This window comes from Falco naumanni, chromosome 6, assembly GCF_017639655.2.
Source record: "Falco naumanni isolate bFalNau1 chromosome 6, bFalNau1.pat, whole genome shotgun sequence".
Lineage (NCBI taxonomy): Eukaryota > Metazoa > Chordata > Aves > Falconiformes > Falconidae > Falco > Falco naumanni.
The window spans coordinates 31196130-31218767 of NC_054059.1; the positions used below are offsets into that span (position 1 = coordinate 31196130).

Sequence of the window (22638 nt, forward strand, 5' to 3'; positions counted from 1 at the left end):
ATAAAATTACCATTAAAATGGTCCTTGATATTGTATCCAATTCTACCCACTTCTAGGATTTACATGATTTGTTCAATAATTACAGCACTTTCCCTACTTAAGTGGTACCTTTATTTTTATGTCAAAGTAATGTGAGGAGCACCAAGAGCGGGAAAGAGAATTACTAAAAATACTTAAGTGAAACTTGAAAGAAAAAAGAATAACTAAAATGGAGCACTTCTAACACAGATGAGGTCAGCAAAATATACACATGTAGGCTTGTTAACTTAAAGATCTCATCAATATTGACTAAACAGATTAAAGGTTACACATAAATGTCACCGGCTTTCCTTTTCAAGTATCACTATTGGTTTAAACCAACTTGACTGTAACCTGAGTCAACAGAATCCTATCTGCTGATTCATCTGATGTCTTCCCCCCCATCCTCAGGTTTTATTTTTAGTTGGATCAACCAGGTTCATGATTACCAGAACAACAAAATTAAGAAGCATGGAGTACATGGTCAGGAACAGCATGTGGGAAAGGGAAGGGTCAAATCACCCATGAAATGGCATCCACTATGCATGTGTAGGAATGGAAAAAATGTGAATTATGCTGCCTATCACACATTCCAGTTACAATAAAGTGTTCTGCAGGTCAAAAAGTAGTAAATACTGGAAAAAAAACATTCTGGTAGGAAAAATAGTTTCACTCATAATGCAATGAAGTAACATTTTCTGCTAAGATTTTCAGCAAAACAAACCTAAGATATGACTGGGTGCTGAAAGAAGGAGGGATTTTGCACTGGTACTCCAGTGAAGCACACAGTGTCTCTCCATGGAAACCACTGCAGTGGCAGATGCATGGATGAACTACAAAAACAACAGGTTTGCCCCTCTAGAGTTTGTCAATGCTGCATTAAAGAAAGAAAGGCAAAAAAAAAAAAAAAAGAAAAGAAAAGAAAGAAAGAAAGAAAAAGTTCCAAAGTTAGTTTACTAAAGGTGACTCAAAAACCCAGGGATGAAGCGTATTTTCTCTACAGTTCATCAGTATATCAAAACTCTCCTGCTACTAAAAATGTCAGCCTCTTCCTATATCTCTTAATAAGAATGAATACATGCCCGGACTACCCTGACCGCTCTGTCTAAAGCCAAAAATACACTGCACAGCTGACAGGAATGTGTAAAAACAACTGCAATTACACAACTTTTTTGTCAAGTTACGAGAGTATTTATAATTCTGTCATTTATTACTTCAGTAAGATAAATAGATTGCCTAAAAGATTATTATACTCTATGGCATAGAGACCTGAATTTTTCTAAACTTTAACACCTTCCTGCATTCAGAACTTCTAACTTTTCTGGGTTTATTTTTATCTTAAATAGGAAACCAGCACTTCTGTGAACAACACTAGATTTAAGACCGTGTGACTCCACTCAGAACAGATGAAAGATCTGTTGCATGACGAAACCTTAGTATATTCATTTTACATTTAAACTGCACTCATAAGTTTGAAGTAGGAGTAGAAAGTTCATAACACCTCCTTTTTCTCAAAAAATACTGTTATATATGAATATGATAGTATTGCCATTCTTAATACCAATACTATCATATGGCAGCTAAATAAATTTTAAAGGGCTGAAGTTTAAATCTAAGTGTTTTCCTAAACATCTTCAGAATATTTGGAAACAAGCGAGTTATAATTTATAGTACAGAAATATCCAGTATTTTAGACTCCTGAAAAGCCATGTGTGTCCAAAAGATAAAAATCTATTTTCACCATGCACATAAAAAAAAGAAAGAAAAAAAAAAAAGTGTATTTTTCACAGAAAAGGAAACTCAACAGATCTGAATGCACTGGGGGGGTGGGGGGTGGGGGGGTGGGGAATGAATTACATTTTTCATTAAGATTACCAATACTGCAGGAGTGTGAAAATGGTAGAAAGAACAGCAGTATTAAAGTAATCATTTTACACAAGCAGTACACAAGCAGCTACTTGCATTAGGAGATGGTTTCAAACATGTTTTAAAATAAAACAAACTAAGAAAGTTTAAAATATGTTCCCAGACTGAAGACAGATATAAGCTTCTTCATCAACATTCTATTTACAGGACAGATTTAAAATTTCCTGTATTATTATGCTTTTTGTGGGTTTTTTTCAATTAAGTTTGTAATAAAAAGACATCTATAAAGGGCAATAACGACATCTTCAAAGAAAACTGGAATACGTACAAAGCTTGCATACTAAGAAGAGAATCATGATTGAAACAGAAAAGAATAGGACACTTGCTGCCCTCTAGTACTTAAAGGGGGCTTGTAGAAAGATGGGGACAAACATTTTAGCAGGACAAGGGGTAGATCGAACTCGGGTTGGACAGGGCTCTGAGTAACCTGAGCTAGCTGAAGATGTCCCGGCTCACTGCAGGGGGGCTGGACTAGGTGACCTTCAAAGGTCTCTTTCAACCCAAACTATTCTATGATTCTGTGGACTACAGAAGTGGAGATCTTACAGCTCTACTTACCCTAAATTATCTTTAGTATACATTAAGCAACTTCCATATCAAAGAGACTGCCCAGCAATACTTTTACTTTGGATATTGAGAGTTTTGGACCTACTCTTCAAAACGCCTTCATATCTCTCATTAGAAATGAAAGCCATTAGCTCCTATCACAATCAGGCTCTGAACATCTCAAGAACACTCAAGTCAAAAGAAACGTATGTAAAATTAATGGACGTTTCTGAAAACAGAAAACCACTGTTTCAGACAATACATCTGTGAAACCAGTTTTCAAGTACAATACATATATGAACATTTACAGAAAGCTTTGATTTTGTTATACACAGGCAGGTACTATTCTACTAAGCAGGGGGAAAGCATAAAAAAGGTGAACACTAAGCAGTAAGTTACAGTTCTCTAGAACAAGAAATCATTTTTGAAAGAAATGTGCGAAGATTGAAAGCTAGCACTCTTTTTTAAGCTTAGTATTGCCTTTACTGCCTAATGGTTAGAGAAACCAAAACGAAATTACAGCTCACGAGACAAATAATCATGTCAAGTTTCTACAGACTGTTGCCTTGTTCTTTTCTTAATAATTAATGATTAGAAATAAGCAGCTACTAACAGAAACAAATATAATTAAGGAAGGATTAGTCTTCCACACAGATTATATGCTATTTTATGCATGTTCTAAGCAACAGAACAGGGTTCAGTGTTCACTTCAAAACTCCTAGGTATGAGTCTGGTGTAATTACACTGATAAAGGCTTATTTTGATTTCAGTTCAGCTTCAGAAAAAGTGATGCATATTTAATCAAGTTCCTCAAACACAATAAAGTACAAAGAATGCTTGAAAGGAGAATAAATTAACTTCAACTAAATCTTTTAACCTAATTACAGTATCATTGAAAATACTTGATATAATCTTATTTCTCCAGCCTTATTTTCCTCTTTCCGTGTTTCCTGTAAATCTCAGGAAAATAAGAAAATAAAGTATCATTGGTATGAATGTTCAAAGCTGGGGAAAAAACTCATAATGCCAAATGATCATTTCAATCAGAAATATTATTCAATTATGATATCCAAGTTACAAAATTAATCTGTATGACCCCTGCTCAAGTGAGATGAGATAGTAAAAAAAAAATGGCCTTTTTCCTTTGAAGTTAGCTACGCAGTCTAATAAAAGCTGGTTTTACCACCGTCATGAAACACTGGCCATTAAACAAGAACTCAATATTTCACCAAACCATTCTTGCTCGCTGCCTGGTGAATACTTCCAAAATTCCAAGAAATGCTACATCCAGGTGAACACCTAAGATAAGGCATTTAGGAGCTGCAAATGAAGGAGGTCATAATTTCAACAGATGATCTGTCTTCCCTGACTAACAAACCATGAACTAGGTCATGGATCATGGAAAGTCTCTAGTGTGTCATGTGAGTAATCTCGGGTAATGGATTAAATTGAATCTTAAATAAGTCTAATCAGACTACCATCGTTACCAAAAACTTTTGGGTTTTTTTCACAAGTGCATGATTTCTACTGAAGAGGCAACCGATTTTTATTTATAGTAGCCGTTTCCATAGACAAACAAGGAAGTGCCCCATACAATATATGTATAAGTATGCAGATGTGCTCTGCTGGAGAGATTTTATACATACCACTGCAAGAGCTTCTACTTTGAATTTCATATGCCAGAATTAGAGAGTCAAGGAGATGAAATTAGTTAACAGAGCTAGACAATACTGCTCCTGAAATCACAATATAAGTACATAATATTAGGCAAATAATTGTATTTTTTATTTAACAAGAAGTCTGGTTCTGAGAAGGTGTCAGAATCTAAGCCTGTGATACTGTATGCTGTTGAAAAATGAAGCCAAAACCTAACTTTTCTAATCTTTCATAAAAGCAATACTTCCTAGAAGGTTCTTCTGCAATAGTCAGTAAATATACTAGTAACAAAAGATGTTTTACTGTGGTTGAAGGGGGATTATAGTTATGAAACTGAAAGAAAAGATGCATATTTTCAATCACAGAAGCGGTGGATTGACGCTTGACTTTCAGGGGAAGCACTGACGCTACCATGATTTTTCACATCCATACAGGACTGTTTCACTTATAGATACAATACCTTAAGTCACATTCCCTGTCACCATAGCTACGGAAAATCCAAGGTCAGTGTTATAACCTTACAACTGCTACTGTGAAGGTTAATTGTCAAAGAAGGAATTTTCCAACTCTATTTCTTTCAAAACTATTGTATAAAACAGCCACATTGTATAACATATCAAAGCTCTAATACACAAACCTGAAGAGTTTTCCCTTGAAATGTTTCATTTATTGAACAGTATTTTGTAATTCCAGGTACGCATACAAGACTACTTCTTTAATTACCATTTTTGCCTATTAACCTTGACATGCAAGTACTGGGCAAAATGTAGTTAATAAGTTTTCATTTGTATTATGTTCTAGCCTGAAAGCTAACATCTGAGCATACAATAGACATGCATCCAGCTTTATTCACAGCAACCACATTAATACCAGCAGGCTTAAGAGATGCCAAGCAACAACCTTTCTTTTAATAGCCCCCTGTGTTTAGAGTGTTGCAACTTTATAATATTATCCTCTTACTGAAATTCATAATAGAGAGGATATTATTTCAAGTATTTTCTTTTTTACTTCATGCTCTATCATTGTAGTAGAAAACTTTCCACAGGTTAGTATCTGTTCATTTAGCATAGATGACATGAAAGGATCTTCCCCTTCCCCACAAAGGAAAAACAAAATCAAACAACAAACAAAAAACCCCAACCAAACAACAAAACCACGCAACCACATTAGGTCACATCACACCCCAAATGATTTTATCTGAAGCCTTCAACTACTTCTCCCATCTTTGCCATTACAGTTTTCTCTACCAGGGAGACAGACATTCCCTTCTTTAGTGGAGAGTGCTGCATAGGAGTAATTGGTCATCATTTTAGCCCCAGAACTTTAAATCAACTTGCCAACATTCCAGGTTTGCAATGCATATAAAGAACAAATATTTCAGTTCACAGGAAAATGTTGTTAAGCAGCAGAGTAGAAAGGAGAATTTTCATAGGTTTATCATACTCTGCATGTTAATGAGACTCATTATAGTTGAAATAACTCGACTCTGTGAGCTTTATATCCAGATGCATCACACTGTTATATTTCAGTCAGAAACAGCACAACGGTGATTATCTAAAGGCAAATTATTTTTCATCAGATGCACAAACCCAGACAAGACAGTATTACTTATGGTTCTTTACAAAAGCTCTACAATCATTGAGGATACTACGAATAAGCAACCGAGTGACAGGATAAATCCATTTTCTGCCAAATAAGACTGCAGACGCTTTGACAGGCTGCCTTCTTTTCATTTGTGGCACTTCAGTCTGCTGTAATATATACATAGATGCTGAAGAAAAGGTAGAGCCATAGATTATTTTCCATGCTAGACTTGTTTCTCTATTTCTGGTATGTGCATTCAGGTCACCCGGCCCACATAATTTTTCTGCATGCATAAGAGCAAGATAAATTCCCAAAATTTTGTCTATCTAAACTAGTCTTAGAAGTGATAAAGTGTCTAGCAGCCATCTAACAACAGAATACTCTTTCACACTTGTTGCATGCCTCTTTGGATCAGAAATACCTCAGAAGAGAGTTTTGTATGAATAGTTAAATGAGAACTATCTGTTCATTAATGACACAAAATCATCTCTTCCCCTCCCACCCAAAGGAGGGGGTGGGGGGTGGGGAAGAAGAGGGGGAAGAAAATATTTCTACTGAAACTACTAGGCTACAAATACAGTGCCATTTCATCTGGAATATTCAGTACATCAAAGACCCAGCCCAGAAGAGGCAACAGGTGGCAGTCAGCAATACTAAATCCATGAGAGCTTCCTCAAATGAGAAGAAAAAAAAATCCCTGATGAATTCATTTCATCTGACTGCAGAAGAAAAAAGCCAAAATAAATACTTCTGTGCTGTTCTGAAGGAGAAAGAGCATCAAGGACAGAAAGACTCTTAAGAGCTCATTGATACTCTGTCAACAAGGGCAGGGGAGGGAGAAAAGAAAGAAAAATCTTGGGTTCCCTTCATCCTGGGAACACAAATACTGACAGGGATATAGATGTAAAAGCCCAGAACTTCATTCTCTGCTTGCCGTCTTGAGCATTTCACATCTCAGCTCTAGTCCAACAGCAATGGCAACCAAGTGTGCTCTTTGGTTAAGCTGTTCCAACAGAGAACAACAAGCCAGACGCACAGATTCCACTGCACTAAGTATGGGTCAGAATGCTACTTCCTTGGTAGGAAAGAGGACACATTGCACTTACCCGACTACCAAATTTTGTGGACTTCCACATATCCTAAATCTTGTTAAAGAACAATGGCACCTTCACAGACTCATTCAACCTGAACAAATCATCTTCAATGTACAGTTGCCTTTCAGTGTACAGCTGGATTGTCATTTGAGCCCCCAGACCACATCCCCTGTCACTTCACCACCCTAATAAATATCTTCAGTTTTGCTGTGGCAGGAAAAAGGTTGAAACTTAAAGGACAGTCTCACATGCCAAAGGAATTTTACAATCCCTATGACTACAAAAGCAGTCAAATCTCTTACCAAATCTTAACAGAGGGTGCTACAAATGACAAGCTGAGCTAGAACTGACAACAAACAAAATCAAGGAAAAGCACCTTATTTCACTGAGAGGCTTTTCAGTGTGCTTAGCTTTCCCTCACCTGTGTCCATATCCTCACCGTGTCTGAGAACTGTTAAAAATATTTCTGTATGGATGCGTTCAGTATTCCCAGAGATGACTACATTCTCCCAAATGCCAGACAAACTAAACAGTTTCAGCCTTAAACTTATGAAGAATAAGCCATGTCTCATCTGGGCTGTAAGACATGGAAGTGCAGAGGCTGCAGCTAACCAAACAGGCAGGACTTCAATGCAGGACTCCTCCCTTGCCCAAGACATGACTAGTACTGGAGAAACTCACTGACTACAGTAGTTTTAGACTGTTTCTCACAAGCATTACAACTACGATTTGGAAGCAAGACTATAAAGAATATATACAACTAGAAGATCATCATATTCAAGTTAACTAAGACTTTAAGCTCGCTGTTAACAAGATTGAGTTGGTCAGCATCAACTGCATTTCATGTCCCTTTGTATCACCCAGGTCTCGCCTGGATCTCAACAGAGTTATTCAGGGATGTGTACATATAAACTGTGCGGAAGCTAGTTATTCTGCATCTTCTGTTCTCCTAGGGTGTCTCTCCATAATTTTAAAATATAAGGTGACGCAGGTTGCTGGGGCTGCATGAACAGGCTGGGTATTTGGTTTGTGTCATGCCATGAAAAAGACAATTGCTGAGGTTTGGGACTGTGAATCCCAGAAAAAGATGGAGATAAAGCCTTGTTTCTTGTACAGCATGTGGGATTGCTCATAATAGCATGTGGGATTGCTCATAATAGCGTGGCATTAATAATAGCAAGAAACAGCAACAATGGCAACAGTGAAACAGTTGAACAAAACAATCCCCTTCCTCACATTAGAAACCTATTTCTCTCCAAGAACTTTGCAGATCTGGGGTTTTTAAGGGTATCATTGTTGCTTTTAAGTGCTGTAGGGAACAAAGCACTCATGCTTGCTTTTTAATTTGGAGATATGGTATGACACAAAGGGAGATGGAAGAGGAAGAGTAAAAACTCTATGAAGCATTCTTTATGAGAACAAAGAAGGACAATGTATAGCCTATATTTTAATGACAGATAAACATGTTTTTGAAAAACTTGCAAATAAAAACCAACCAACCAACGCAGCCCCAAAAACAGGTCCCAAAAATACCCCAAAAAGTTATTCCAAGGATGGAAACTGTACTTCTTCCTGTAGGACTAGCTGTGTTCTAACTGCCATTGCTAGCCCTCTGCTGCCCAAATACCTGCATTAGGTACGCACCATTTCCAACAAACATTCCTTTTGACTCTGTTTAAGAGCAAAGAATTATGTGCAATTCTAAATCTGTCAAAAATTAACAAGTGCACGCACATGTAATGGAACATTATTATTAAGCCAAAAATTTTAACTAAAAAACACCCTCCAGTGAGTAGGATGAGTTCTGTAGCTTGCTTTGTTCAGATTGCCCAGGCTTCCCAAACTCAGAAAAATAAAACTGTCTTATCTGAATATGAAGTTATAGGTAAACATGAGCATAAATGATCCAAGAACTCACTTCCTGTTACCACCCAATTTTCTGCAAAATCCAGACATTCAAAGCAAACAAAGTACTAAAAAAAAAAAAAAAAAAAAAAAAAAATCAACCAACCAACAATATCCAAACCAATTAAAAAAACCCCAACAAAACAAAACAAAAAAAACCCCACAAAACAAAGCCTAAAAGAAAGCTTTTTTACCTTGATTAGGGCAATGTACTTACCTCAATATACATACAATTTTTTTAATAGCACATTGGACAATATCTTTGGGAGAAAGACCTACATCTCCAACAGCCACTTGTAACAACTGTTGTATCATGTCCAGGGGCTGACCATCTATACACATAGCTACTGCTTGGTCATGGATTTTTTCTTTCTTTGACCTTGACAAATCATATAAATAACCATACTTCTGTAGTGTATCCTGTGAACAGATAATTTTTAAACACAAATCAGCGTACTCTTTATTTACAGGGCTGTATCATTCAGAGTCTTTCTTTCTACCAAGACTGAACATACGCTATGAAAAAGTCAAGACTGATGGAATTTTCAAAAACCAAGTCAACAAAACCAAAGATACAAATCATTAATAAAATGCGATAGACTATTTATGTCCGTCACTGCTAGTCATGGGAACACTCCAAACAAGCATTTGATCAGTAATCATTACCTGTTCGCTGTTTTTCAAGTAAGCAATAAAACTATGAGTGAGGGTTTCCAGATGAGCAAGAGATTGTTGCAAGTGATCAAGAGTTTCTTCATAAGCAACTGATGGATTTTCAGCATCTTCCATGTTCTCAGCAGGTTTTTTTCTTGATTTCTCATAAAGATGTTTGACTGCCTTAATAGCCTTCTTCGTCACTTCTATCCTGGCTTCAACTGGCAGCTGAAAGAGATTACTCAAATATTTAATCATTCATCATCTGTACACTACTATTTGTATTACAGCACGACCTAGAGGTTAGGTGGTTCCACTACTCTACAGCACGGCATACAACTAAATAAAGTATTTTATGAGAAACAACTTTATTTCTTATTAGTCATTTATTTAAAAATTATCAGTATTCCATTACATTCTTCTGTTGTCCTTTTTATTGATGTTGAATCTGGCTCATTTTAAGCCATTTGAAACTTCTTTTCCCTAATAATGTTTAGGATTTTTGTAGACAGCCTTACAATCTTTGGTTTTTAATTCTGCATTGAGAGATATCTGAGGATCATTTTACAAGATTAACTGAAAATATCAAATGGCAAAAATTAACTTCATTTTATCAGGTTTAGGTCACTGTTTAAAACATATCCCTAAGATCACAATTGTAAGCAAAAACCCAATAGATGGTACACAAGTTTTAAATCAACCTATTTATATTACATGCTATACAAAACAGCAAGTTACTATTTTGAAAGACCCATACAACTAGATGTATCTAGCCACTAAACTTAAACAAGGAAGATTAGGGTTTAACATTGTATTTCTCAAAGAGTTTGAATTTTTACATGGAGTCATCATACATTCACTGAATGCCATTTTCCCCTACCCCTCCATCTAGCATGAAAGTGTTATTCCAGTGTGTCAGAATGGAATTTATGACTTCAGAACAGAGCCTGGGCAATGATCACAGACTCCCAAGCTTCCAGAAACCAAGAGTATGTTGGAAAAAGATATAGATGGAAATACTCTTTATATAGACAGTACTTGCAGCAAACTGTTATGCTTTTAAGTCAGGAAAGACACAGCATCAGCTTAAGTCCAAGTCTAAAACGCTATTTTAAAAAACAACGTATAATTTACTAGTTTATAACTTCCAAGTACATTTTGAAGGATGCTTGCAATATACTTTCTAATGGGTGAGGGTCTTCTCTGCCTAAACCCACAGCATTAGGTACTTTTACCATCAGGTGTTTAGTTACTGGAATACTGGACAAAGACATGCAATTTCAATCCTCAACTTGAAACACACAACAAATAGTAAACAAAGCTTAAATCTGTATGACCACTGAATAGGAAAGAGGCTGAATTACTACAGAAAGAGGAAAATTAAACCGTTATAGTATTGTTCATAAAAAAATCAAATTGATGTTTATATCGTGAATTAAACAATCTACTTGTAAAGCCACAGAAAACTTAATAAGGATTAGTTAGCGGAAAGTTTTATAGCTTATAGACTTTCCCACTCCCTCCTCCCTAGAAACACACAGTGAAAGAAGTATGGTTTACTCCTGTTTTTATGTACTGCTGCTGTAAACCACAATAATGGTCTACTGGACATTTTTAATGATGAAAGCAAAATGGGTGGACATTATTGTAAGAGCTCAGAAAACTTGCCAGTGTAGCAAGGTAAACACAAAGGGTACTTTACCATTGGGTTGCAAACGCAACTCAGTTCCATTCCCACCAAAAGTAATTAACTACCATTTTGTTACTTTGAACAAGGTCTCAATATCAGGTTTTACACTAAGCAAAGGGGATATTCCTCATATCACATTAAAATTTAATGACCACAGATGGATCTATATATCCATTTTGTAAACATGATAAAAGATGAAAACTGCTACATATTTCGTTTTTCTCCTTCTACTGTACATTGTAATGTTCAAAATGCAATTAAGAGAGATGCAAAAGGCAAACAATTTAAGTATTCCATCTAACTGTTGTATCCTAGAGAACAGTGTGAATATACTGCCAGTTTAGAAGTCATGTGCTTATGGCATCATACAGAATAAAGCATTAATAAACAAAAAAACAGGCTTTTTCCAAGACACTTTTAACTTTGCATTCATATTTGCACAGTGCCAAAATGCAGCACTACAAACATGCTATTTCTCTGGTTATTGTATTCTAAAACATGAATGGTTATCCTGCATACTTCTAGTCAGTTTTAGTAATGAGATCTGGTAGCATACCCAGTGATTTAAAAAAAAAAAAAATGTAGCTTAGGGGCTAGTTCAATCTTTGCTTGCATGTGAAGTGAAGATTTATTTTTAAAAAGCTTTTAGAGTTTAAAAAGCTTTTTAAATCTATAGGCTGTAATGTGTAATGAAAAATCCTAAAAACCAGTTTTCTTTCATTTTCAAATCAATGAACATCACATACTATTTCAGCTCAACAGATTTCACTCCTCAGGGTAAAAACTCATCTCAAACCCATTTCCTTCTGAATATGTATTTCTTAATAAAGTATTGTACAAGTAACATTCACTTGCACATGAAGATATTGACCCTGCCACTCTTATTGCTAGTGATCAGCATGCAACTTTGAATGCTCTCCTTTTTAATGCCACAGGAACCTGGATCCCAGCAACGCTGAAACACTGAATCGTTGAAGTTGGAAGGGACTTCTGGAGAGCTTTTGGCCCAACCCCCCTGCTCAAACAGGGCCACCTACAGCCAGCTGCCTAGTACCATATCCAGGTGGCTTCTGAGTGTCTCCAACATGGGAGACTCTACGACCTCTCTGCACAACCTGTGCCTGTGATCGGTTCCTCTCATAATGAAAAATGATTCCTGATGTTCAGATCAAACAGTTTGGTTCAGTTCCTATCTCTGCCACTAAAACCCAGCTCTACATATTGCACCAACCAAATGTCACCTATCCACAAGCCAATCAGATACAATAAAACGGAAAGCAAATTATGTTAATTCAGAAGCAGGTTACACAGTTACGAAGTAACAAAATCTGGTTCTCAATTCCTACAGGGGGTGAGAAAAAGAAGAGCAAAACCAAGAAAACTTGTGGATCAAGATAAAAATAGTTTAATACATGGAGAGGGTGGCAGAGAGAATGAACAAACTAAACCTAAGTGATGCAAAGGCAATCAATCACTCACCACCTCTCACAATGAGACCAATGCCTAGCCAATATACAAGCAGTAACCATCTTAAAAGACATTGTCCAACTCCGTTCATTACTGCTGAGCGTGACATTATGTAACACAGAACACAGCTTTGGCCAGCCCAGGTCAGCTGTTCTCCTTATGTCCCCTCCCCACTTTTTGCCTACCTGCAGCCTACTCAGGGCTGGGGTGTTGAGAAAAAGATAAAGCCTTGACACTGTGCAAGCAGTGCTCATCAGTAGCCAAAACACTGGTGTGTTATCAGTGCTTTCAGCCACAAATCCAAAGCACAGCCCCATACAGGCTGCTATGAAGAAAGCTAACTCCATCCCTGCCAGAGCCAGCACAGTTCATCTGGAGAATCACTGTGAAAGCTCTAACACCTGTAAGGAATCAGTTAAAGACATTATTCATGAAGTCTCCTGTTTCGCAGTCTTGAAGTAGATTTAATTAAAATAACTATATTAATGGCAAGGCACAATAAAGTATCTTAAAATGTATTGATATTAGAAAAAGAGGTACTGTCAATACCCCTGAAGAAAACAAGGACAGACAAGACAAATCAACTGAACTGGAGCACAGAGATAAAAAGTGACAGAAAGAAGCCAAGTAAATCTAAAGGTAATGTCTGAATGCAGTCATACTATGCAAGAACACTACTAACGCATTTCTTGTACATCTTCAGGCAATGTCATGTCCTGTCTTTTTCCGTAGCATTTTACACAGAGTTAAGCAGTCAGCCAGACAAAACATACTGAACATTACTTTGAGCTTTTTTTTTTTTTTTTTCAAATTGAGCTTTGTATACAATTATTTAAAATAGCATTCAAAGTCATTAACATAGAAAAAAAAATGTAGGTTAATATCCAGTTGTAAGAGGTTCCCATTCCGCAGCCATTTAGTGTGTGGTCAAAACACAGACATTGTATTCCTGCTTAAGCATGAAGAAAGTGGTCAAAAAAGCATTATTGACTCAGAGAAAATAAGAGTCAACCTTTAAATTATAAACACTGAGTTGCAAGCAGAGTTCCTCCTTTGCATCAGAACTTGAAGTTATAAAGGATGGAATAGTAAACTTACAATGTCATTAGCTATAGTTTGAATGAACAGGGCTGAGTCTACAGAAGACTGCAGGGAAGAACCTGCGTAAGGAAAAATTCCACTTCTCTCTATAGATGACACCACTGATTTTTATTCTACTTTTTCTGTCTAAAGCTGTAGTCTTTTCTTCTCAACCAACATATTGTGCCCATCCCCATTTGTAGTGGGTGTTCAATAATGAAAACACAGTGATTGAAAAAAATAATTGTATTCAGTTGTGGTTTTGTTTTTTGGTTTTGTTGTGTTGGGCTTTTTTTTCAGAGAACTGTTAGTCAACAAACATCAGGACAATGACCTACGAGCTCTGAAGCAGATGGTTCTTTGAAGACATAACTATCTAGAACAATAAACAAAATGCTGGCAACAAAGGAATAGAAAAGAAAAAAAAAAACAAATTACCTATAATGCTTTACTCAGATCACACAAAAGGGAATAAACACGAAATAACCAAGATAAAGAAGCTGGTATGATCATTACTATAATTAAGAATCTATGAAGTCAGCACTAGTTAAAAGCAAACGGAGCTGCTGAAAGAAAAGCAGACAGACTCAGAATACAAGCAGTAGTTACACTGAATATTTGGAATATATCCCTTTTAGGGAGAAATCTGCTCCATACATGCAAATAGTTTAAGCTTACCACTATGGAGGTAGACTGAATTATTATTTAGTCAGAAAAACCAAAACAGTTATTGAGAATTAAAAGCATTTCTGAGTAGAGGTGCCACAGTCAGGAACTCTCTTCACTGGTTGCAGCAGTGAGCTGCTGTGGTCAAAAGATCAATATTTCAGTCCTTCAATGTGTGAAGAGGGTACTGATGAAGAGCAAAGGACTTCACCTGTTTCATTCACTGCAAATACAACCAGAATACTGCATCAATCTCTACCTTCTTTAACTAGAGACAGATGCTGATATACTGGATCCAAGGAAGCGTTGTCATAATAATGGAAGAGCTAGGGAAAAAAGAAAAGGGAACAACCCACACCTCACAAAAACCAAACACACACACAACAAGAGGGGGAAATTAAAAAAAAAAAAAGCAGAAAACTTTCCACGGTCAATGCATTCAGTTTATCAAAGTCAAGTGGCCTCTGCTGAATATCTGACCATGAAAGCAAACTTTGATGACTACCTCTTTAGTATAGCAGACAAAAGATCTATAGGTGGAATTTCAAAACTGGATAAATACAGGTTAGCATCTCTGCTCACACAGTTCCCACCACCCACTTTCACCACTTCTCTCAGCACTTAAGGCTGGTAAACTGAATCTCATCTTCCAGGTAGTAACTCATTTCTACTGATTGCAAGAAACATGGGGGAAAAGAATCTTTGAGCTCTTAGAGCTAAGAGCACCTAAAACCTCGTCACACCCTAAGCTACCAGTCAGCATAACAATATTAGTTGCCCTTTCACAAATGCAAACTCCTCATCCATTTCTCCAATTCAGACATTCTTGCAAGAGGGTCCAAGTGTAAGCCCAGTATGTTCCTGTCTTTCTCAGTAAGAACGAGAAGTTGCAGGAGTCAGCACTTAGCGCCTGTGTTTTCATTCCCTTTTGCACAATTACACATTCTGCTCCCAGGTTCTCTGCCATATCAAGGGACTCACACAAGTAGAAGCAGCGTCTTATTACTTTGCTGGCCCATCACCTACCTCTACTTACTACTGTTGATATATTCAAAGAGTGGGCGATATTCTGATGTCTGCTTCCTAAACTGCCACATGGTACCAGCAGCAATGGTACCCTTGAAGTTCAACTCATATAGCCTACACTGCTACACAGCCTACCTCCCATTACCCCTTATCACTCAAGACTTTTACTGATTGTTTCTGACAAGGAGGAGCTTTTAGATGCAGGTGCTGTTCCACAAGGGTAACGATGGAGTGCTATCTCATCACCTCCCTAGACTACACTCTCTCTTTCTCTCCTTTCCCCCTTCCCCTTTTGAAATTTTGAGGAGGTAGGAGAGGCTGGGTGGTGTGTGTGCAGCAGTTTCTTTTTTTGTGTGTGTGGTTTTGTTTTGAGTTTTTTTGTTGCAAAGGGGGAAGGAGCTAATTCATCTTTCACCACTACTAAAAATCCTACTTAACACTACTTCACCTTAAGCTCCCTGTCAAGGTCCACTGAAGAACTCTGGAAATTTTCTGTGTACAAGAAAACTCTGCTGTCTCAAAGACAGCACAGATTATTTCATGATATTGACCATGGGCTTTCTGCAGTCCTTTACATATATTAACTATCAGAACTTCCATGAAATACAGGAATGTGCACCTGTTATGGGAATGGTAAACTGATATAATAAAGTGCTTGTCCACAGAACTAGGCTGGGAAAAAACTGCTGAATTAGAGATTAAGAACAATCACATCACCAGTGCAGCCTCAAAACAGGATAAAACTAAGTAAAAGGTACAAGCCAAAAGGCAGCTTTTACATATGAAGAATTTTTCGGATCAAAGTTAGAGGAAAGAGATGTCTGAAAAACAAGTTTTCAGGTTCTGTAACAATAATTTTTCATGGTACACTTCCACTTGAAAATTGGATGGGATCCTGAGACAAAACTTGTTGCAAGCTAGTTAAACAGCTGTTTCTTTCCCAAACTCAGTGCAAGGGACACACTAAATCAACTGACCAACTGTTTCAAATACTTCTTGAGCATCTTTCATGCCCAAAAAGCCAACAGATTCCTGCTACAAAGTTCTGCTTGGGCACCAGCCACTATAATCCTGCCATCAATGTTTCCTTCCTGCTACTCCTACTCATCTTAAGAGACAAGAGAAACTGTATTAGAATCCTGAACAGAAATAAACAAAGGAAAAATAAACAATGTTTTTCAAAACAGAGCCCAGTGGAGGCTATCCACCCTCTCCCTGCACCGTTCATCTGGAATCTTGAAGTACTAAAGATACATTAACAGCAAGAGTTTCAAGTACTCACTAGCAGCAATCACAAGCAAAGACAGTATTTTCTTCTCATTAGACAAAAGTGATCCCCTGGCTATCTCAGTCCATGGTCAGGTCTGGCAAGTGGTATATCAGGGTAAGTGTCAAGTCTTTCCTGATAAGCATGAAACACTTAGTCCTAACATATGATAAAAAATATAAAAACACCTAAACAAGACAGTAGTTCCGCTGAACAGGCTTTAGAGAGAGACAGCTGATGGAATAGTGATAAAAGGTGTCTAGCATGACAGACAGATCAAAGCATAAATTCTGTGCTAACAAAGCTTTTTGTTTTCCCAGGATTTCAATAAATTGTACATTTTTTTCAACCAACTTTTGATATATACAGGTTAGACGGGTTCTAATAAATTTATACAAATATAATGAGAACACTAAAACAATATCCAACGAGGGAATAAATTGAAATTCACTTTATTAAACGTGGTGAATAAAGATCTCTAGAAAATGAGCACAAGCTCGAATAGAGAAGATAAAGACACAAAAAAACCCACAAAATATCCTCTTTACCATCTTTTCATTTCAGATGAAGTTAGTAAATACATCTCAGGATCTTTCAATAAGGAAATATCTAAGAAATCTTATCTCTTTTTTTTTTTGTGCTTGGCAGTACAGATACATAAGAACTCATGGGTAAAACTTTATGTTAGAAATATCCTTATAAGTAGGTTTCACTGGGCAAAAAACCTGCAGGCAGATCTGGTAATATAAGTTACAGACACATAAGCACATTCTTACAATAATGGGCCTTCAGCCAGATGGAGATTATGACAGAGTTTATAATTTCTATTATTATAATGCCTAGAAATCATATGCGCTGGCCCAGAATGCTTCTCTGTGGAGCATCCTATTCAGAATGCAGAAACCTGGTACTAAACACAGGCATGTGGCACCGTGAATTTTAGGGTGAGCACAAATGAAGTAAATATAACCACCCTGATATCTGTTGGACAGGCAACACAGTAGGGCATAGGTAATCCAGAAGATTCTTGGAATGTCTTGATGATAGCTTCCTTTTCCAAGTGATAGAGGAGCCAACAAGGAGAGGTGCTATGCTGGACCTTGTTCTCATTGACATGGAAAGGCTGGGGGGAAATGTGAAGCTCAAGGGCAGCCTTGGTTGCAGTGACCATGGTAGAGTTCAAGATCCTTAGGGCAGCAAGGAGGGCACGCAGCAGGCTCACTACCCTGTCCTTCAGGAGAGCAGGCTTTGGCCTCTTCAGGGATCTGCTTGGTAGAGTACCATGGGATAGAGCCATGGAGGGAGGAGGGGCCCAGGAAAGCTGGTTGGTATTCAAAGATCACCTGCTCCAAGCTCAGGTGTGTGCATCCTAACAAAGAGGAGGTTGGGTGAAAATACCAAGAGGCCTGCATGGATGAAGAAGGAGCTCCTGCACAAACACAAAAAGGAAGCCTACAGAGAGTGGAAGCAAGGACAGGTAGCCTGGGAGGAATGCAGAGACATTATCTGAGCAGCCAGGGGCCATGTTAGAAAAGCTGAAGCCCTGATAAAATTAAATCTGGCCAGGCATGTCAAGGGCAACAAGAAAAGCTTCTATAGGTACATCAGTGATAAAAGGAAGACTAGGGAAACTGTGGGCCCTCTCTGGAAGGAAACAGGAGACCTGGATAAGGCTGAGGTACACAATGACATTTTTGCCTTGGTCCTCACTGGTGAGTGCTCCAGCCACACTGCCCAAGTTGCAGAAGGCTTGATAACCAAGTGGAGAGTGATGATGGGTAGCATTCCTCACGGGTCAGTACTGGGACTGGTGCTCTTTGACATCTTTGTCAGCAATATGGACAGTGGGATCAAGGGCACTCTGAGCAAGTCTGTGGTGCAGTCCATACACCGGAGTGAAGGGATACCATCCAGAGGGACACTGACAGGATTGAGGTGGGCCCATGGAAACCCCATGAAGTCCAACAAGGCCAAGTGCAAGGTGTGGCACATGGGCGGGGCAATTCCCAGCACAAATAGAGTCTGGGTGGAGAATGGCTTGCGAGCAGCCCTAAGGAGAAGGACTTGGGGGTGCTGGTGGACAAGAAGCTCAATATGACCCAGCAAAGTGCGCTTGCAGCCCAGAAAGCCAGCCATATCCCGGGCCATATCAAAAGAAGCATGACCAGCAGGTCAAGGGAAGTGATTCTTCCCCTCATCTCCACTCCCATGAGACCCCACCTGGAGTACCACATTCAGCTCTGGGGTCCCCAACATGAGAAGGACATGGGCCTGTTGGAGCAAGTCCAGAGGAGGGCCAGAGAAGATGATCACAGGGCTGGAGCACCTCTTCTTATAGTGGCCTTTCAATACTTAAAGGGGGCCTGCAAGAAAACTGGAAAGGGACTTCTTACAAGGGCAGGTATTGATAGGACAAGCGGGAATTTAAACTTTTAAACTGAAAGAGGGTAGATTTAGTTTAGATATTGGGAAGAAATTCTTTACCATGAGGGTGGTGAGGCACTGGAACAAGTTGCCCAGAGAAGCTGTGGATGCCCCATCCCTGGCAGTGTTCAAGGCCAGGCTGGATGGGGCTCTGAGCGACCTGGTCCGGTGGAAGGTGTCCCTGCCCACGGAAGGCGGTTGGAACTAGGTGTAAGGTCCCTTCCAAACCAAACCATTCTGTGATTCTTTCAAATACACAGGAAGAATACCTTACTCTCTGCTGAACCAGAATACAGGGACTTTGTGGTTACATCAAGAACTCTCTTATCCACAGAGTTAACTCCTCTAACTGAACAAAAATGTGGTTTTATACTGGCAGTCATAAAAAGAAGAGGTAGGCAGATAAAGGTAGATTTATGAATTTATTTTTTAAAACTGTAAAATGAAAAATCTCCTGAGACTTTCTTCTTTATACTACATTGAACTGTACCTCAGCTGAGGCCTGTAATTCTTCAAATATGCCTGCTTACCTTTGTGACAGCTTTTGAAGAAAATGTGATTTCATCGATAAGAGTGACAATATCATCTGGATCAAGTCTATCGAAGTACTTTGAACACATATCATATGCATGTAGCCACTCATCCATGGTTTCTGGTGTTTTTTTAATGAGATTGTGATCGCCATTCCAAAAAAGTTTTTGTAACCAGACAGCATAAATAGAGCTTGGTGACAGCATGCTGCCATCTTTTTTAGGAATTTTGGGAGCCAGTTTGGAAATAGACAAGACATTTTGACTTGTAAGGACAGACTCCAGTGTTTCCAGTGGGTTTTCATTTTCATCTGTTAGTTTTTTATAATTAAGACCTATTGACAGGACAAGAAAGAGGCAAAGTACAAGTTATTCATCATTAAATCTACTCAAACTCTACATTTATCTGTAAAACAATCAGTACTAAACCAATAGCTGCAGAACTAGAAAGACTACTCCATTTCCTTTTACAATCACACATACTGACAGACTGGGAAGGAAGACAGATCTGTATAAACTGCATACATATAGCACTGGGATTTTATGATGTCCTGATGGTGTGTGAAAACTCTCAATCCCGGGAACACATTTTAACATTGCATATCAACACAAACTAAAAAAGCAGATTCTCAAAGAAATAAGAATACATATATAGTATATAGAATCACAGTACTATTTTTTTTTTTTTTTAATATAAAGCCTGGAAAGCCTTATGCACCTAATGACATAAGTCTTCATTAATTAAAAAAGATGTATTCTGATCATGTAACAATTGGTACTTATTATCTATCTTAACAAAAATGCAAGGCACTGACCACAAGTAAATTAAGTAAGGGCAACTAGAGAGAGGACACTTAGATCCATTTACATTAGTATCTCTATAACAGAAGAATCTGTTACTACTTTGGTTTCTACAGGAACAAACCTCTTGCAAGTTATCCTAGCAACAATACTATTTTATTCTCTATATCTATAATTCCTAAGAGAACTGACTTCTGCTGCCATCTTTTCTTTCATATATTTAGGGCTTGCAACCTCTACAAACACTTTAATGTTGCTCCTTGATGACTACCTGTAAACTATCTTGAACACTGAGAAGTTTAATTAAGGGTATAATAGAATAGATTTAACTATTTAATAGATTTAAAAGTGACTAATTTGTGTCTGGTATATAGTTCTAGGACTTTTTTTTTTAAAAAAAGCAACATTTAAAAATAGGTTTCAAGGCAAACAGTAACTTCTTGACAATTTTGTCTTTGACAAGTATCATATTACTTGAGTGTTTAAACATATCAATAAGAACTGAAGGTAACCCTTCTTCTCACAAAAACATTATTGCCTTTTTTTTCTGCAATACATGAATTTAGGCATAATCTCTCCAAATTCTGCAGTAACGCTAGTGTCTGATACAGATGAGATTCCAGTATTGAACAATTAATTCATCCACAGAGCAAATAATCCCATACAGTGTGTATTTTACGTTCTGAAACTGGATTTGGAGTTATTCAACTGATATTCAAGATACTGCTAATATGTGACTAACAAACAAACTGAAATGAGTATTCACAATTTCAGAGTGCTTTCTAGCTGATCACTTTTATAGGCACAGTCTGATAATGTAGGAAGACAAATAATGTAGATCTCCAAAAGCAGATGTTAATATCAAGGATAACATGCAAAGTAAAATTACCCTCTTTAAAACAAACAAATGCTTACAGTTCCTAATACATTATGCAATTCAGACTTTTGAAAGGTAAACTGTTAAGTTCTTGTGAAATCCATGTTAAAATTGCAGTGTTAAAAATCATGCTCTATGCGGTCTGTATTTTTTTTCTTTAAAAATTCATTGTGAACCACTACCAATAATATTGATCTGCACCAACAGAAATCTGCTTTCACATATTTTTTGTTTGTTGTGACTGAGTAAATTAAATTTCCAGTAATACAAAGAGAAGGAATTTACTCCTATAAAGGTATGACTAACCTACTAAATTACTTGTATTCATCTGACATGCTCACTTTATTATTTTTTTTAAATCTGGAAGGTATAAATTAAATAAACAATCATGTCAACACTCACATAACGGAACAATAAATATAGCTAAAAGGAAAAGAAACAGGAATTCTCCTACCTGGTGCAACTGCTTTGAATTTTTTCAGGAGTCGGATATGAGTTTCAGGTTTAACAGCATGCTTCACCACTTCTGCGCAACCACAATTTTCAAGGAGTGTAAAATAATAAAGCAACCGCTGGTGATCTCTGCCTTCAATACTTGGGTAAACATATTTAACCATGTGTTCACATAAGGCTTCAGGACTGTTTTTCAAAGTTTCAAATAGACCAAGACTTTGTGCTCTTTCTTCTATTTCCAGTGTTGATAACCTGTGTTTAGAAATAATTTTGGCTTTAAAGGCTTGGATGTGCCATGAAAAACTCTTCAGCTGCGCACTTGGGAGATAGGACAATACTTTCCTTTGTTTAAGGTTCAACTTTGTAAGACATTTTGAAAGAGTAAGTATTCATTCATAAATACTTAGACAGCTGTCCATAAACAAAATCTAAGGAGTTCTTGTATTTCCTGATATTGATATCTGTTAACTTGGACTTACAAATTAAGGGTCGTGAACACTGAAGTAGAATTCAAAGCAGCATTTAGCTTAGAGAAGTGTAGCTATATGTAAAAGTAGACATATGCCCACAGTATTTGTACAGGAAGCCTTTTTTTTTTTAAAAAAAAAAAAAAAGTTACACAACATCCAACCCACACACTCACCCACCCCCCAAAACCCCCTAAACACCCACCAAAAAAAACCCAAAAAAAACCAAAACCCAACAATCTGCAGCTGAATGATGACAGAAAATCCAACTGCTCAGTTAGTTCCCCAAACTATTACATTCTGTTTTCTGTAGTTGATAAGCAACGCTGTATGCCTTGATAGATATATTATCACTGAAAATTGGCTCTTGCCCACTAGTTAATCTATGTGACACTATTACGCATGCTTAGCATATATCATTTGACAGTTTTATCAAGTTGCTTCTCAAACTGTTATCCGTGAAAGCTTATGAAAATATCAGCAAGTCTTGAGTTGACCTCAGCCAAG

At 37.5% G+C, this 22638-nt stretch overlaps 1 protein-coding gene across 1 annotated transcript in view; it reads right to left on the bottom strand.

The window, feature by feature from the left end:
* NBAS (NBAS subunit of NRZ tethering complex) overlaps positions 1–22638 on the bottom strand; it is a 183642-nt gene that overhangs the window by 41986 nt on the left and 119018 nt on the right. Inside the window, exons 43-46 of the mRNA XM_040597509.1 lie at positions 21666–21916; positions 19534–19868; positions 9396–9611; positions 8947–9149 (exon numbers count right to left, since the gene is read on the bottom strand). Coding sequence (XP_040453443.1) covers positions 8947–9149; positions 9396–9611; positions 19534–19868; positions 21666–21916 — 1005 coding nt within the window. The remainder of the gene's footprint in view (positions 1–8946; positions 9150–9395; positions 9612–19533; positions 19869–21665; positions 21917–22638) is intronic.